Source organism: Clupea harengus, chromosome 22, assembly GCF_900700415.2.
Source record: "Clupea harengus chromosome 22, Ch_v2.0.2, whole genome shotgun sequence".
Taxonomy (NCBI): domain Eukaryota; kingdom Metazoa; phylum Chordata; class Actinopteri; order Clupeiformes; family Clupeidae; genus Clupea; species Clupea harengus.
In genome coordinates this window covers 8,734,350-8,752,551 of record NC_045173.1, presented here as the reverse complement: position 1 = coordinate 8,752,551, position 18,202 = coordinate 8,734,350, and the positions used below count along the sequence as shown (strand labels likewise).

The 18,202-nt window shown below is 43.8% G+C and overlaps 1 protein-coding gene across 2 annotated transcripts in view; it reads left to right on the top strand.

Annotated features, from left to right (window-relative positions):
* The window catches only part of LOC105908394 (zinc finger protein GLIS1), a 30,649-nt gene extending 12,496 nt beyond the window's left edge, over positions 1 to 18,153 (top strand). For both annotated transcript variants that reach the window (XM_031559359.2, XM_012836894.3), the window contains 8 exons: positions 103 to 1,291; positions 5,917 to 6,078; positions 7,460 to 7,570; positions 8,789 to 8,942; positions 11,549 to 11,705; positions 16,019 to 16,167; positions 17,253 to 17,372; positions 17,649 to 18,153. In XM_031559359.2, the coding sequence (XP_031415219.1) occupies positions 266 to 1,291; positions 5,917 to 6,078; positions 7,460 to 7,570; positions 8,789 to 8,942; positions 11,549 to 11,705; positions 16,019 to 16,167; positions 17,253 to 17,372; positions 17,649 to 17,734 (1,965 nt within the window). In that variant the 5' untranslated portion in view covers positions 103 to 265 and the 3' untranslated portion in view covers positions 17,735 to 18,153. The remainder of the gene's footprint in view (positions 1 to 102; positions 1,292 to 5,916; positions 6,079 to 7,459; positions 7,571 to 8,788; positions 8,943 to 11,548; positions 11,706 to 16,018; positions 16,168 to 17,252; positions 17,373 to 17,648) is intronic.
* Positions 18,154 to 18,202: the final 49 nt, after the last annotated feature.

The following is an 18,202-nucleotide window of genomic DNA, read 5'->3' as shown; positions in this document are numbered from 1 at the left end:
CATGTATCTAACTCTTTTGTCTCACAAACAATGACAGACTTTTATCATTGTTTTGATAATTATACCATTACATTGAAGTTTTATCAATTCTTTCTTTTTAAGGTTTTCGGCGAGTAAGAATATGCATAGGTGCTGTGGCACCCCCTGTTTAATTGCATTTGGTCTCCTGCCCATTCAGAGAGGAAAGCGGGAGACTCTTAGGTCCAACTCTGAGACCACGTCTGTTAGAGTCTCAAACAAATAAGACAGCATTTCAGGTGTCCTCATGGGACCCACAAGCCTTGGGCCCTCTGAGGTCCAGCTGACTTCCTATGGCTTCCGACCAGGATTCGGCACGGATGACAACCTCCTTCACGTTCCATCGACCCCAGGAAGCTCTCATCATTTGACCAACTCAGTTCTCCTTGGCAGCATGTATCGTTTCTCCATGTCTCCTGTGTCTGTTACCTCTGCGGACATGAACGTGGCCTCCACTGTGAGTTCCAACCAGAAGGCCATGACCGCTCGTCTCAGAGTCAATAAGGAAGTGTCTAGTCCTGTGGCTGCCTGTCCTCAAGTCCAACTGCCTCAAAGCTCTCACAGTCCCAAGGATTACCTCCACTCTCTGACCTCCTCAATATCTATGAGCTCACCACCCCACTTCTACTCTTCCTCCTCTTCATCCCCTGTCAGCCTTTCCTTCTGCTCCTCTTCAGAGCTCCTGTGCTCTGCTCCCCTTTCCACGCTTCCTCTGTCCAGAGCTAGCCACGATGTCATCACAAACGGCCCTCCACGGCAACAGGAACTTCACGTCTCTCTAAAGCAGGAGCCGGACGACGAGTTTCCGGCGTGCAACAAGGGGCTCTTCCACTTGAAGCATGAGGAGGATCGAGTACATCTCAGTCAGGAGCACCACCATCCTGGGCCATGCTCCACCTTACCTTCACCACACGAACACCTCAACTCCCATCAGTGTCCTGCCACAGAACTCAAGGACTGCATCATGACCTCTGTGCTGTCCAAGGACCTCCAGATTCAAGGCAGACTGCCAGCCAGCGGTCTGGAGGGAAGTGGGCTGTGCGTGTCACCGGGAGATGAGCAGGCCTGCCTGTGGTTGGATTGCTGCGCTGCGTACAAGCAGACCGAGGAGCTGGTGAGGCACATAGAGAAGGTTCATGTGGACCAGCGGAAAGGTGAGGACTTCACCTGCTTCTGGGCAGGCTGCGTGCGCCGGTACAAGCCCTTCAACGCGCGCTACAAACTCCTGATCCACATGAGGGTCCACTCCGGGGAAAAGCCCAACAAGTGCATGGTGAGTTGAACTAAATGTTACAAAAACATGATTTAATCCATCGCCTCTGGCAGGCTATGAACTAGAAAATAAGTCTCTTTACAATATCCTGTTCTTTCTCACGGGCTCACTAAGCGTCCATCTGTGCCTCCACGTACAGGCCAAGAAGAGAAAGAGAAGCACAAGCTCAGTCTGACCACTGCAGTTCACGTCCGTTCTTGAGATGTCACGTAAATGCTCTTGTAGTCATGCTTTCATAGAAGCCATAGAATATATACACAATCAATATTTGGGAAATCTCCCAAGAGTTTTACTATTGTTTTTTTCCCACTGCTGGTTTGCTACATTGATGTTGTAACCTGACATCAATGTCCTTTTTCAGACAGTTGAACTAAAATGATGTGGTCATGCTGCACACTCAGCTGAAGATGGAAGGATGGTTTGAGCTTAACTGTCCTTGTCTCTCCTGGTGTTTTGTTTCATTATGCATACTGAAGGCTTCCCTGAGGAAATGCTAGGAATGTTCGCTAGTCTGAGACGAGGCCACTTCACATGGGGGTTGATGTGGACAAAGGTGGGATGTATTCTGAAGGAACTGGGATTTTTAGGATGTTCCCATGAATTGAAAAGCAAACAAACGAGAAACCTCTGCTTCTTAGACTTGAGACAAGCTCATGATTAAATGTTAGTTACTTTGGAGCAGACATGCACTCATTTCCTGTTTGTTCACAGACCTGTTGGCTGCATTGACCTCATCCTGCAACATGTGGGTAGTAAACTCACAGGCTCACTTCAGTACTGTGGCATTGTGATGGAGAACAAAATACTTGTATGTATTTGATTACATGAAGCAGTGAAAGGAAATGTCTTGGAGATAACAAAGCGATCATTTGTCAAATTATATTATGGGAAACAAGTTTGCTGACAGAGAGAATACTGAGGCAACACAATGTCTTTCAGTTTTAGGACTTCTCCTGGCAGTCAGATTTAAAAATGTCAAAATGACTCACTCTCCACCGTTACACCAACTCTCACTCTCCAGTGTTACACTAACACTTGAAAGAGACACTCATCCATTGCATTTCGATTTGAAGATGGAAAAAGCAACATGGCAAAGATGTAAATGATGTGATGCCTAGCTAACAACAAGACAATTGTGGGTAGGCCTGAGCTATATCTGTATTAAATGCCAATGAGTTGATAAGAGGTTATCCAGTGGTCAAATGGTAATGCCTAAAAAATGCTGATTGCAGTAACAGGTCATTTTTTAAGTCAAGCTGAATTCCCAGTTGCAATGCTGGATCCTACTTGTAACAGTTTTGGTCATTACATTTTATAATGTTTCCAGGTAAAATATTCTCATTAATACAAACGTTTTATTCACCATTATTATTGGAATGAGACGCTAATGTAGACACAAATTTTGTTTTACTACTTTCACCTCTTTCACATTCAATACAAATGATGATGTCACACTGTAAACAGGCTTATTATTAGAGTTATGTTATTATAAATACCATTAAACTCTACCACCCTCGAGATTTATCAGCCATATTACACACAGTCATGAAACAGCAGCAAACTAAATAATTACATTTGTTGACTAATTTGGTTTCTTGCAAGCTCTCGCTTTTTTTAGCACTACGCTTTATTAGTCAACTGGTGAGCAAGAGTGTACGAGCATGGAATGATCGCGCCGAACCACGAAAGTAAAGCCCTTCTCTGAGTTGTATTGTAAATGAATCAGATGACTGGATATCTATCAGCATTACAGCTGACACGCCTGCATTGATGAATCTGTGCAGGGACACATAAGTGATGTTTAGACATCGGCCTCCAGCTGAGGGGAATAGCACAAGAGTGGATTAAGAGAGGGGGAAGCCACGGGCAGAGCATCCTCACATGGGTCCGAAGGGACATCACGTGTTGTTGATCGCGCAGTGGTCTTTAAATCACGGAGTTGTCATCAGTGAGTGAAATATATTTGGGTCGGTTATCGGGAAAAACAGATTTCAAAACACATTTTCAAATAAATAAATAAATGACGTTAAAGAAAAATTGCAACAGTCTAAAAAGAAGAAAAGATATTTCTGTAAGTGAAATCAGATTTGACCCTGAATCCATCACCGTCTCCCCAGAGCGTGATAAAGTGCTGGGCAAAGGCTGCCTGATGAGCACTACTGAGAAGCACCCCGCCTTCGTGATTATTTACCCTCTTACTCAAGCGCTGCTCTGGCCTCAGTAGACTCGAATGCGGACGCAGGATGCTGAAATGTTGATGCATGGCAATGCTTCAGCTTTTGGTTTGATATACGCAGCGAGCACAGGGTGTCCATCTGGAAGGCATTCGGATGATTTATGATTTTAATATTGCACTCAAGCCAGGCATGAAGTGAGTAATTTCAAAGTTCCAAGAAAACGTCTCACTGTAAGAGCAAGTGGCCTTTTCAGCACATTTCTCGTAAGCTTAACAGCACATTAAATAAAAGCTGGGTACATGTGTGTTATTTATTTGCGGTTATTAAGAGACTTACTGAAAGACACATTGGCAGGCTTGGAAAACAAAAAAAAAACAATGAAATGTGGGAAATCTTTTGTCTATAATATGCATAAGGTTTCCTCTGAACTCCCCTGAGATGTAGAGAGAGTTATTCGTGTCTTTGAAGTTACTGTGGCTGCTGTTCTTTCAGTATAGCAATGGTTTCAACTGATGTTGTTGTTAATTATGTGAATAATCAGTGTAAAAATAAATACAGTCTTGAATCCTTCTGAGTACATGATTTACTCCACTATGTATAGTGGGGCTACAATGTTTTGGAACCCATTACAGAGTTCTGAAAATCTGCATAAATATAACCCAAAATGTGATCAGATCTTTATTTAAGTTATACAAATTGATGAAGAGAGGCAGATGGAATCCACATTTACAGAAAATGGTGGACTTATTTATTCATTTATTGACCAGATGATGCAATAATAATATGTCTTAGTGTGAAAAAGTATGTGAACCCTTCCTTCTAATGAATGTTGTAACCTCTTTAGCAATGACTTCAAGAAAACATTTGCAGTCACATTTAATCAGTCCTGTGCGACAGTTTTTGGCCCATTTCTCCATACAGAAGAACTTCAGCAGCAGTGGGCTTTCTTGCATGACCCCTCTGCTTCAGATTCTACATTTCTATTGGTATTCTATTGGATTATGGTCCAGACTTTGAAATGTCCTCTGCCTTAACCATGCTTTGGTAGATCGACTTATGTTTTTAAAGTTCCTGCCTTTCTTAAAGACTGTTGATCTTTACCTCAAAGATGGATACCCTGACTTTATCTCAGTCCATCAGTTCATCAGTTCATCAGTCCGTTATCACGGGGAAACAAGACCCAGAATTGTATGCATGGGAGGATACCAAGATGGAAGTCACTTCTTTCTGAGAAGAACATTGCTTAAGTTGAGTTTTAGGCCAACTAGATGAGTCAGAAGACTGATGGTTTTGTGGATGGATGGGTCAAAAACAGAGCCATTTGGCTCTGTCTCAAGGAGGGAGAAGGAAGGGGTTATGCCAGAGAGCCCACTAAAACCACAGAGTTAAAGTTCTTCTGTCTGGAGGAATGGGTCAGAATTCCCCCCAACTGTTGTGTGGGACCGATCAGCAGCACGTGTTTGATTGTAGTCTTTATTGTTAAAAGGGTTCACACCAGTTATTGGAGGGAGATGTTCACATATTCGTTCACACTATGGTCATTTAATGTTGGACCATTTTGTCAATAAATAAATAAGTTAACTGTTTTTGTGAATAAATATTCCATAGGCTGTTCTTCATCACTTTTGATCTACATGCAGATGTGTACATGTATGTAACTACCTGCTGTTGTTCAGGAGTCAGTTCAGGAGTAAGTTATTAAGTTAGTTACTTTTCATAGACCTTTCATAGAGATGGAATGTGCATGTGTGTCTGTGTGTGTGTGTGTGTGTGTGTATGTGTGTATGTGTGTGTGTATGTGGTGGTGTGCAAATGCTGTATTCTCCTTAAACTTTTTCGGATCTTATACCAATAACATATTTTGGCATATGTTGTGATCCTTAATGCACAATCTGGACTCAAGGTGATGCTTCTGTGACATTTGAGGTTATATTTCACTTCTTGTGTATACTGAACTGGCAAATAAAAGGGACCATGGCCTCTCTATGTAACAAGAGCTTAACTCCTTTTCTTCACAGTTTTTACTACATACAGTGCAGCTCAGGAAATTACAATTTTATGGTGTGTTGCCATTTTCCAAGACTTGCATAGCACTCATTTCTGTAGGTATGGCGGAGGTAAGGAGGAGGGGCCGGGGCTGGTTATTAATGACTACCCTTTGTAACCTCGTGGTCATATTATACGTGTTCGTTTTAACCGATACCCTCCTCTCTGGTATTTAGACATATTATTGAAACCATATGCCAACACCACTTAAGGAAGCTGGTAATCAGTTTGTTTGCTGACATTACCACACAACAACATGAACATGAACTTTTATGACATTCCATGAATGTCTTCAACATTTTTTTTAGCTGAGTTTGAGAAAGAAACGCAGTTCCAAAATGCAACAGTCGATTTTAGAATTTGAATATAATGTAGTCAATGTCTTTTGTTGCGTCTGTCCAGTTTGAAGGCTGCAGTAAGGCTTTCTCTCGCCTGGAGAACCTGAAGATCCATCTGCGGAGCCACACGGGAGAGAAGCCCTACATCTGCCAGCACTCCGGCTGCCTCAAGGCCTTCAGCAACTCCAGTGACAGGGCCAAACACCAGCGAACGCACTTGGACACGGTACCTTCCTGCACATCATCTCAGAACTGCTTTAGAACCACGCTAAACCCTACACAGGGGAATCTCAGGTCTCTGAGCAAATCGTGTAAAGATCAGCTGCACATCATTTTGATCTGAATATAATCAGTAGCGCTGCATTAGTGAATAAAATAGGCGGCTCCACAGTCGCAATGGTTCAACTACTTCCAAAGCCTTACTGAAAATATGTTGACAATTATTTGGCCCCAGAGGAGGGCTTTGGCTACTTTAAAAAGTTTTACCATTTGTTTTTATGGCCATTGACGTACAAAACCCTCTCTTTCTTCTCTCTCTCTCTCTCTCTCTCTCTCTCTCTCTCTTCATCCTGTGTCAATTTACCCTGCCCCCCTTTAAAAAAATAATTTGGTCATCTGTCCTCTCAGAGAGTTAGGGTGCATATCAAGCCCATTAGTGCTAATACTAACAAACAAGCGGTCGGAGCATGCCTGTCACTTTTTCCAGCCCAGTGAAATCCTTTGGAATAACAGCCTCTTTATTTACACAAGTCCCAGTCAGGAATTACAGTGGGCTTCGGCAGCAGAGATCCCCTTTCACTTTAATGAGTGGAGGGAGTGGGAAAGACAGCTACTCCACTGCTACCAGTGCTGGCCGCGTGTCTCTCGTCGCCCGCAGCACTCGCCGCTTGGGTTTCACGCCAGCTAATAAAGGTCTTGTAACATCCAGCCTGCCAGTGATATCTGTTTCCTATGCACACTTAAGTCAACATGGTGGGCTGCGTTAAAGTTGGGTGGTTTTCATGTAGCCTTTTCGGTTCACGTGGGCCTGACAGCGGTTGCCACGGTGCCATCATCACTTGCGCTGTTGCCGCAAGCTTCACGTGCAGAAGGTGTGGAAAATATCTGTTCATAACTAATATGAACTAACCCAAATGTGTACAGTAATGTGTTTCATGATTCATTCAGTCTGTTATGAATATAAGCAAAGTTTTCATTCCAGCAGCCAGGATGATGTAAGACATTTAATAATGTTATTGAATCATAAAAAAAGAATTCACCCGCCTCTTTCTCTCTCTCTCTCTCTCTCTGCCTGTCTCTCGCATTGCTTGCTTTCCTTTGGTTACACAGCAGAAAGGTATGACGTTGTTTGTACTAATTACAGAGCTGTCACATTGCTTTACAACTGTGGTCAGGAACTCCTCTCAGAGATCTTGCAATCTGTACTACTCTGAGATGTCATCAATAATTTCCTTTATTTGTAAACTCTCTAGCTATCGCACTGCACCTGTGCTTATCCTGCTTGATTACATCTGTTTGCATTCCCTTACTTAACCCAGCGCTGTGTCAGAGGCCAAATCTGTGTTTGTCCTGAGCTCCTCTGTCTCTCTGTGTTGTGTGGTGAACAGAAGCCTTACGCCTGTCAGCTGCCTGGATGCACCAAGCGCTACACAGACCCCAGCTCCCTGCGCAAACACATCAAGGCCCACACAGTCAAAACACAGCAGCTTCGGGACCAGGTAGGACCTTTCACAGACAGGACAGACTCTCAAAGCTCACTACAAACACATCAAGGCCCACACAGTCAAAACACAGCAGCTTCGAGACCAGGTAGGACCTTTCACAGACAGGACAGACTCCTACAGCTCACTACAACCAGGGAACACCAGTGGCTTCTCCCTGCTCTTGCTGTGAAATCATAATCTCATGTCGGGGTGTAGTGACAGATGTTCTGTGCTGGGTTACTGGTGTGGTTGAACTTCCTGAGTAAGGCATTTTGGGACACGGAGAGTAAAGACATCTCTCTGGGAGCGCGGCTATTTCTGGAATATATGGCTGCATTGTCATTTGACAAAGCTCTCCAAAGCTACATGCCTTATTGTGAAATATGCTCTAAAAGATGATGCCTAGCACACACACACATTTCTTCATTACATTTACACAGAAAAGACCCATTGTTCTGTAGTTGTGCGCACTGTACAGAATGGGGATGATGGAGTGGGGGTGGGGGTGGGGGTGGTGGTGGCGTAGGGACATTGTGTATTCCCACATGCACACTGCTGTAAGCGGGACCACATGTGTGCCTGTATTGTAGTTAATAAGCTCTGGACCAGCCTACCCCAGTGGGACCCATGCAATTTGCAAATGGTAAACAAGCATCTGAGCTTAATTTAATAGAGTATGCAATTACTTTAAAATGGCGTTTTAAGCTCTCGTGGACCTATTGGTGCTATCAAAACAGCTTTGGGAGATGGCGTGCTGTTGCACAGCAGAAACATTAATACAACTTTAATATTTACAGGTTGTTCATCAACATATAGATCATATCGTCTCTTGGGGAGAATCCTCCTTGAAGCCTCCAGAATCCAGAACAATAGGTCTATTGTATTTACAACGCAGTCATTTCATCAATGAGATCGTAGGTTGTGTTGACCTGCGATTACCTTTTATCTTTGCAATACAGTATTCTTCAAGGACTTAGTAAGCACAGAATCATTTCTGTCCTGTATTTTTCTCCGTCATGTGTAGTTTGTCATCATGGATTTGTGTACTTATGTGTGTGTTCCCTGTTGCGTGCTATTGCCTTGAAATATTTTCGGTGAGTTACAGAGCAGACTTTGTTTACGCGTTAGTGTGTAGGCAGTCTGGGCCAGAGTGTCTCCTCTCACCTTGGGGAGTGTTGTCTCTGATGGACGCCTCTGTGTGAGTGACTGACGGCCTGCCTGACTGCCTGACAGGTGCTGCTGTGCTCTGAGGTGGAGACTGACTGCATGAGCGAGTGTTTGGCGCTGCACTCTCTCCTCAGCGCCGCCCCAGGTCTGCTTGAGCCCTGCTCCCCCAGGCTCGCCACCGCCAGGCCCCTCGCACAGCCCTGCCACGACTCCTTCCCAGGTGAGCTTCACACTAGGGGTGGGAATTGGCAAAAATGTGACGATTCGATAGTATTCTGATATTTGGGCCACGATTCAATATTATTGCGATTCTTAACATATTGCGATACAGCAAGTATTGCGATTCGATTCTGCGATATATTGCGATTCATGTCCCCCATATTATTCAGAAGGCATTACAAAAAATTAGGAAAATAAGACTGCTCAACTCACTTCAAATGTCACATTTAATTATGTGTACAACATTATCTTCTACATATTAAAAACAAGTGCAAAAACAAAAAATCCTGATTTTCCCTGATTTTTTGGAGCTTTTCCAAAATGTTGTGATGAAAGTTGCTGTGTTTTTTAGGTGTTTGTTGATGAAATTGCAGGAGCAAATGAAAGTTGCGATAAAAAGTTCGAATGTCCCTCTTTGTAATTATAAATGAGTTATTTGTTGAAAAATACGTAATTAATAAACAAACATTCATTAAAGCCCAAAACCATTGTCCTCTTAATAACCTTACCAACATGCCAAACAAAAGATTACCAGGACTACAAAAATATCAAAATAGGCTTTACTTATCCACAACGAAGTGCACCACGGATGTGCAGTCAGGGGAGGTAAAAAAAGTAAGTAAAAAAGTATATATATATATATGATAAAATACATGAATATTTCTATACTGATCTGTGCTATACATGTAATATCTGCATGATTCCAATCATTTTGAGTATTTGATATAATCAAATCATTGAATTTGCGCATGTCCTGTTCAAACAGACAGGAGACATCGAGACGGTGAGGCAGCGACGAGCTGTGCCTCATCTCAGAGAACTGGGTTGAGCGCATGTGTAGAACCTATTTTGTCTTGCTGATCTGACATAAAACCACTGTGAAAAGACACAGAGGGGAGGCAAACACTACATATGCCTCAATTAATCCCATCGAGAGCCCAACGGTGGGGTTTATGTTTGTTCTGCCGTTGCTTTTCTTCTACACTTATATTTGACCTTGACCGCGAAAATGGAAGATTCTATAGCTAAGCTTAAACATTTCTCAAAACTTGACTTTCAAACGAAACGTAAAGTGATCATAATGGGAGACCAATGCCGGAGCTAAAAGGTACGCTTCAAACGAAGCTAAAACGTATGCTTCTCACCCCTCATTCGCTAACATTACATTGATACAAACCGTGTACAACGGTTGTGATTGTAAAGCCATTTTCATTTGAATTTGCTGTTGAATGCACGACAACAGAGCACCGCAACAAGCGCCACCTTGTGGATGTAATATGCAAATGTAATATTATCAGAGTAAACTCTGAGAATATCAATGGAGAAAACCCGAAAGTAAAACACATAATTATATAATTAAATATTGCAATACTTTGCGCTACTGTATCGATATAATTGCGTGCGCAAAATATCGCGATACTGAACAGAATCGATTTTTCCCCACCACTACTTCACCGCACCACACCACGCCACACTGCACCGTGGGCAACCTCAGCTGCACACACAAAGGTCACATTCTTTCATTTTGGACATCAGCTCTGCCTCGTCCTGCAGTTTCTAAGACGCGTCAGTGGGGCTGCTGTGCCATCTAATGACCCCAAGCTCCGCCCTCTCCGAGGGGCACTGGGTGCCTGTGCCGAGGGTTGGTAGAACACTTGATTAAACCCGTATGAAGCAGAGAAACCATAGCCACACAGATTGTTGAAATTCCTGTTTCTTATTTTGGACGACACATGCAATCCCTCCCTGGTTATTTGACAAACAGATGAGCTTTGCCTGACTAATATTTACACATAATGCGGCCTCGCGCACTACCCACAGAGCCTTTGGAGATGGATTATGATGACTTCTAGTTGTACTTCAGCCATATGCGTTACAGTTGATAATGTGAAGAAACCTATCACACCCGTATCTCTGTCTATCACACCCCAGGTTAGCTGACATCACTTCTTCCAAACGGCTTGTCAGAGCTCTGTTTGCTCAGTCAGTCGGTTGGGCATCCACTGGATTGAAGGCATTTGGCCACAGTCTCCATAGCTCGCACACTCGCAGTGATGTTTTTACTGCATTTTTACTTGTTTTTTCTTTTCCATACTCATTTATGGGCGCCTGTGCCCAGCTCAAGAAACTGTCAGGTGAACTGAAGCTCCTTTGGCCAAGGGAGTTGTCCACATTAATTGCCTCGGACGGCTGGCAATTTTGCACGGAGGACCAGGGTGAAAAAGAAAACATCTGTCATAGTTCAAACGACTCAATTTGTCAGTGGAGAGACAAATATGTCAATGTTTAAAACATTGAGGATAAACTCTCTGAGAAGACTGTGAGCATGAATAACTAAAATCAGCTTGCACGCACTGATTTGACTAGATTATTTTGATATTTACTAAAAAGGATTATGGTATTCACTATTGTTCCCAGGTATTCAACTGAACATGATCAATGACAAAGTATATTTTAGTATAATTTGCCACATTATTAACATGTGATTAACAAATCCAATTCAGTCTATGTGAGCATTAGAAAAAAAATGTGTAACTGAAACCTGTAGTACCTTGCTCACCCCATAGGTGAACCATAGATGAAGTTTCGGTCTTTGTCATTTCTAAGGGTCCGAGTGTTACTCTGATGCCAGCATCATCCCTTTATCTGAGGCCCTGGCCACGTCCCCGAACCTGTCCCCCGCATCATGTGACCTCCAGCAGAGCGTGGGCAGCTCCCCACACAAACTGGCCCTCATGCCCCCAGGGAGGAGCCTCCAGGACAAGTGAGTACTGACTGAGCATCCGTACACTACACCTTCAGGACTGAACTCAGTACCTAGCAAAGGAAACAAGCCCACCGCAGTGAATGTAGCATGGGAGGTCAGTGGCTTCACTCAGGAGCCTCACGCTACTGTCTGAAGTCCTTCGAGCGTGACAAGGAAGGAGAGCTCAACACCAGGCTCTGCCCCGTGTTACTGAAGTAGCTGATCTTCCTTAAAGCATGGCGCGGACGTTTGAAGTTGAAACAAACTGTAGTGGCCTTGTTAGCGTTTTTCGCTGCATCCAGATGGAAGCACTTTTCACGGTGCCTGACGGACTGTTTGTCACTTGCTGGGAGACCATCTGCAAGACATATCTGTGCATCAAGCAGAACAGTTACAAAATGGCAACATAAGCTGAAGCCCAGCCGCATGCCACTGCAAGAGCCGCTAACGACCTCCAGAAAGCCTCGCGGGCGCAGAGGCACAGAGGGACATTTGGAGACACATGAACAGAACCAGAACCCAAATATTTTCATCAGAGATTTGCCCGCTCTTGCCTTTCCTCTAAGAGTCCCTTGGTCACTTTTTCCAGGCCCCGCTTAAAAGTTACTATTATGTATATTTATTTAAAAGTTTTGGCGTCCTTGAAATATTTTGCAAACTGACACTGTATGTGTCGTTTGGCGCGGGAAAATAAATGTATGTCTGAGAGGGTACAGAGTTTCCTGTCCGTGTGGACACTGAAGATAACTGCGAGACTAGGATTTTGAAAAGCACTTGAAATGAGGCCACTCAACGCAGTTACTGATAAAAAAAATGTCTGGCACCGCAACTGTTAAAAAGAAAAAGAAGAATGAAAAGATAAATATAAATAAACAGAAGCTCTGCTTAAGCTCTGCTTCACAGCCATATCATTAAATCTTATTACAAGACCTAGAGGAAGAGAGCTGTTATATGGGCTGTGAACCACTTTTGTGCTGGTAGAACCCATCAGTAAAAGTCTTTTTAGCCGGGAGTCCGGAGTAAACCACGTGGAATGCTTTTTTCATGAGGTACCGTAAGAGAGCCTACATCGGCATAGCACCACCAGCCGCTACCCTCACCGGCATCACACATGGTCCAAACCGTCCATCTCCATTAATGCGAAGATTGAGCACGCGATAGAAACGCTGAACGGCTGTGGTCTGTGACAGCCTGCCAATGTCAATACCAATCCAGCACTTGTTTTTCCCCCCCGATAGTTTTGAAAGACATTAAACATTTTAAACCAAATTATCTTTACTCCGCAGCCTGCCACCAGGAACTGACCTCATTGCGAAATGTGTTTACACTGGCTGAAATGAGCCATTTGCAGTCATTTAAAATATTAAATAGTGCTGTTATTTCTAGGAGCTTGCGGTGCTCCGTGTCAGTTTGAATATATTGGTGATACATGGGTAATGTGCAGTATGTGGTGAGGAGAGGGGGCAGGGGTTACTATAGGGTGGCTATCCATCAACAGATCAACGGAAAAATGCTCGATTTGGCTGGTAGGTACTTATTCACGTTAAAGGGGGACGTTTATTTGTGATCTGTGAGTGTGTGCGGTAGCGTTTGTGAGTGTGTGTGTGTGTGTGTGAGTGAGTGTGTGTGCACATCTGTGTGTGTGTCAATCTCTATAGGGGTAGAGAGGTGGAGGGATATCTAACATGATTCATTACTGCTGGTTTTGGTCTACTTTGACAACTCATAAAAATATTGCCTATTTAGAGTGCTCTTTCTGATGAGTGTCAAAACTACTGACTGTTTTGTTAGCTTAAAGTATTATTGGGTATTTCTTCTAAAAAGTCAGCAGATCATGAATGTGTTTGCCTCAGAGAGCCCTCTCAGGCTGACTTGGCCTTCTTCTTTTGAAGCTTGCAGCAAACAGAGGAAACATAGTTATCCAGGGTGTCTGGAGAGGTATCGAACAGTGCAAACCGTGAATCAGCTCAAACAGGCAAAGCATGACTCAGCGTTTGATCCACAAGAGGAAAGAAAGAGGTTCAGTGGGGTTGCTTCACTCCCTGTTTGCTGACGTAATGAGTAAGCCTTGTTTTTTTCTGTGTGGCCAAACATAACAATATATTAGCTGACTGGACATTAAAAACAGTGACTGTGTAGAATCGCGGTTTCAGTAACCCCAGGAAGATCGTGAGTCCTCTCCCCAAACCTGTCCTTGCACATGCCCCTTCAGTTGTCTACATTAAAGAGAATTTTCAGAGACACTTCAGGCGAGATGGAAGGCGTGAAATCAAAGGATGAAGTGGCGGAAAAAGAAACGGCAACAGGATGAGGACGAGTGCGACAGGACAGCGGGGACGTTGGGGTGCTCACTGTGCTGCATGAAAGATTCCTCTCATTCCTGCCGGCCTGCGAGCGCTGGGCAGCTGGCACTGATTAGAGCGGCCTGGGAGCAGAGCTGTAAAACTATGAAGAGTGTAACTGTTTCCTGAGTTTGTGCTGACAGCAACATCAGCGGCACCCCAATCCCCCTATCCGCCCCCCCGCCAACACCAGCACTATTTCTCCCTCTCTCTCTCTCTCTCTCTGTCTCTCTCTCTCTCTCTCTCTCTCTCTCTCTCTCTCTCTCTCTTTCTCTCTCCTTCTCTGTCTCTCTCTTTCTCTCTCTCTCTATCCATCTCATGTGAAACGCACAGCAAGGCTCCAGAAACTGTGACGACAAGTCAAAGGAAAAAGTTCCAATGCTCCTCACTTCTCGCCCCTTCATCCTTTGATGCTTAGATGCTCCCACTTAAATTGTTGAAGCAAATCATATTTGTATTTCCAGTACAAGTTTAGCAATATTGCGAACTTAGCCATTTCATCCTGAAGAGACGGGGCAGGGTTAAAGGGCCTCCTCATGAGTGTTTCTCAAATACACTGTAAATATCGGCACAATACCTCTCTGTGGAGCGCCAAACTGAGCTGTCAGATTTATCTCTGTACAGTCGTGGGCCAAAAAGTCTGTGAGCGACGCAGAAATCTGGGCTTGACTTTGCTGTTGGACTCGGGACTCCTCGTTTATATTATTCCGTTATGCCCATGCACACATCTGTTCGTTTCATCAGTTTCTGAAGAGGTGAAATTTATTTCTGTTTTATTTTCTTCTATTTAAGCCCAAGAGTGAAGGCTGTGTTAAATTTTAAGTTATATCCCTTTGACATGGGAATTGTACAGTAAAACTGAATTTTTTGGAAGATAGATAATCTAGACTGGAAAAGAAAAAAAGGAATACTTAACTGCAACATTTTATGGCCGGTCCAAATTGAACGTGAAGCAGCTCCAAGCCTGGGCGGATTTCGGCGGTTCTGACAGGCACGGGGCTGTTTATGAACCGCACCGAACCTCGTCCAAGAGAAGCTAGAAGCCAGTGTCCCGCAGGACATGGCAGGAGAGCGGTACGTCATCCACACAAACACTCTGTTCCACATGAAATGCACAACATGGCTGCTTTGAAGGAAGGCCATTCAAATATGAATACCACACTCTCATTTGGGAAATGCAGGCTGGCTGTCAAGGCCTTGTTAAAACAATTGAAGCTAAAAGTGAAGTCAGAGAGGGTAAACTTGGCAGCAGTGAGTTATGGTGCCTTGTCACACATTCCCGCCGTGTGCCAGAGAACTTTCGGGAATGAACCGTGTGAAAGGAAGACAGAACGTTCCTCCAGTGTGGTTGCTGTGGCACGGCAGAAATGAGTCAGTACTGTGAAATAGCACATAGCTTCAGTGTCTTTGGTCCTCGTCGGCTTAAGTAGGTAACATTCCATCTAGGAGAGGCTAGAGCCTCTGTTTACCAATATCCGCTACCAATATTCCGAGTTCATTTTCAAAGCATTCTCGGTTCTCCTTTAAGCCTTGTAGGCAGATTGAGTTTTCGTTCCTGCTGTTCTTAAGGGATCATGGCTAGGATAAGCGCTTCATTCCTTCCACCTGAACCACGCTTGTGTGGCTGTGACTCAACAGGCCCGGCCCAGACCAGGGCCTCGCCTGCGCCGGACTCCACTCAGGGGCAGGTTTACATGGAAGGCCGAAAGCTGTAGTGTGTGACACTGAAGATGGGGGAGGGGGGAGTAATTAATTCACTTATTTAGCATAAGTCCCCGTCTGTGACCATATCGGTGAACACAGTTGATGTTGTCAGCGTTCAGTCATGCCTGTATTCTCTCAAGAGTTCCCTGCTAGTGAAGATGAGCTCTTCTATGAGGCACCACAAGTACATGAAATGGCCCCACTCGTGACCGAGAGAACATGGTGGCTGTAAATGATGATAGTGAAATACGGCGAGATAGATGCAAGTTCCTGTCTCACCCACAGGTTCCACTCATCGCTGATGTTTTCCGAAATAAGCCTGCTCAGAAGCCAAGGGGAACCACTGGCACATCCCGACAAGCAGGGGATGCTGACAGGCCGGTGTGATCAGAAGCATGAGGGACTCTATCCTGACCTCCCAGGATCATTTTATGGTAAAATCTGCTCTTTCATTATTTAGATCTCTAGTAGATTACTGAAATCCTTCTAAAACCCTACTGAAGTCATATGTTGTACTGAAAAAAACAAATGTCATTTGAGTACTAAGCAAGATGTTTTGTCTGTCAGAGGTTTGTCTCCTCTGAGAACAGCGCTATTTAGTTACAGTGTTTAATTGAAAAAGAAACTTGTTTTCAGAAGCACTGAAATGTTCTTGGATGGCACTTTGTTGACAGATGCTTTTCATTTAAATGGCATCTGGAGCTTAATGAGGAGAAAATGGCTCGCTAGAAATGTCAGACTTGAGCTAAATAAAACTACCCACTCATTTGATACGGAAAACAAACGCTTCCTCCGAGATCCAAAGGGGTGGCTGTTGAACTACCATTCATTATTGCCTAATGACCAAATTCCATGAAGAGACCATGAAGAGACTGTAAAAGGAATAAGTGATCTCTGAGAAACCTTTAGATTGACCTTTTGGATCCACGGCTGGAAATAATGGGGCTATTTGCAGTACACATCTTTATGAGCTCAGCAGATCCTTGCATGTTTTGGAAAATCCACTCAGTAAAATGTATGAGCTTATTTGCTCATTTCCCTTTATTTATGTGGCTGATTTGTCCTAACAAGGGAAAATAATATAAGGCTCAACCAACAGTGGCTATTGAAGCTATATTTGATTTACTGTGAGAGTTAGACAGTCGTTACAGACATAAAACATCTGGCAGTGCCATAGCCAGTTGTGGGGCACCCTGAAATGTAACAACCTCAGATAGTTCAGATAGCATGTTTGAGATTCTCTGGAAGTGAGTAGCCTCCTTTCCAAGACCACTGGGTCTTCTCTGGTGATCAGAGTGTGTTCATTAGGCAGTCACCATGACCTCTATGTCTGTGCACCTAAGGGGTTACTCGTCAAGCACCTCGAGCTGTTTGGTTGATTTAAATCCTAATGCTCTATTTGTTATTTGTTTATCTTTGCTTTATCTTGGCTGAATCTCTCTCTCTCACACACACACACACACACACACACACACACACACACATGACTGAGTGACTGATTTGGTACTATCTCCTTAAGGCTTCCACTCTGGAGATGTCAGTCTGCTAGACCATTTGGGCAGTGAATGCTCTGGAGGTCTGCATATGTTTGAATCCAGTGGATACATACTTAACCCAAGCTCAGCAGCACCCTCTACAGGTAGGCCTTGTTACCTCAAGAAATCTTTCTCTCTCCTCTCTCTCTCTCTCTCTCTGTCTCTCTCCCTCCCTCCCTCCCTCCTTTTCTCTCTAATTGTAATTCAAATTGACTTTTCATTAATGCATAATACTATACTACTGTAATAAAACTGCATCTAACCATGAAAAAGAAGCCTTGTGAGTATAGCATGTTGAAGAGTGGGGTGTGAAACACACGTGTGCATGCACACAAATATACTGTACTTACATATATGCGTATGCTCTGCTGTCTCAATAGGCTTTGGTGGCCAGGAGCAACATGCGTCAGGGGGGCATGTCTTCCCCTCTTTCCAGAGGAGGGTGACCTCCCAAATGTGCTTGTGAGCGCCATGCCCAGTCAGCTGTGATCAGCTGTGCTCCCAGCATATCTCCGAGGCAGTGCGAGAAAGGGGTAACGTGTCTCATCCTTGCACAGTCCTCTCAAGAACCTGCCCCCCCAAAAATGCCCCTCCCACACACTCCTCAACGTTTCCAGTAGGCCTCTCTTATCTTTTTGTTATCTGTCTCTGTCTTTCTTTCTTTTGTCTCTTACTCACTGTCTGCCTGTCTCTGTCTCACAAGTAGATTGTAACTTTCTCTTTTTTTTTCAACCGAGGCAATAATGTTTACATTCTAAGTAGGTATTACACAGTCATTTTCATGCTGTTTTTGCACTGTTGTAAGAGCAGTCATACATGCTCTTTTGGAAAGGCAACATAATTGTAACATTAACTATAGTAATTCCTTTTATATAAAAAAAAATTGTGCCCTCAATATAATGTTTTCTCACAAGAGAATTTGTATTTTTTTTTC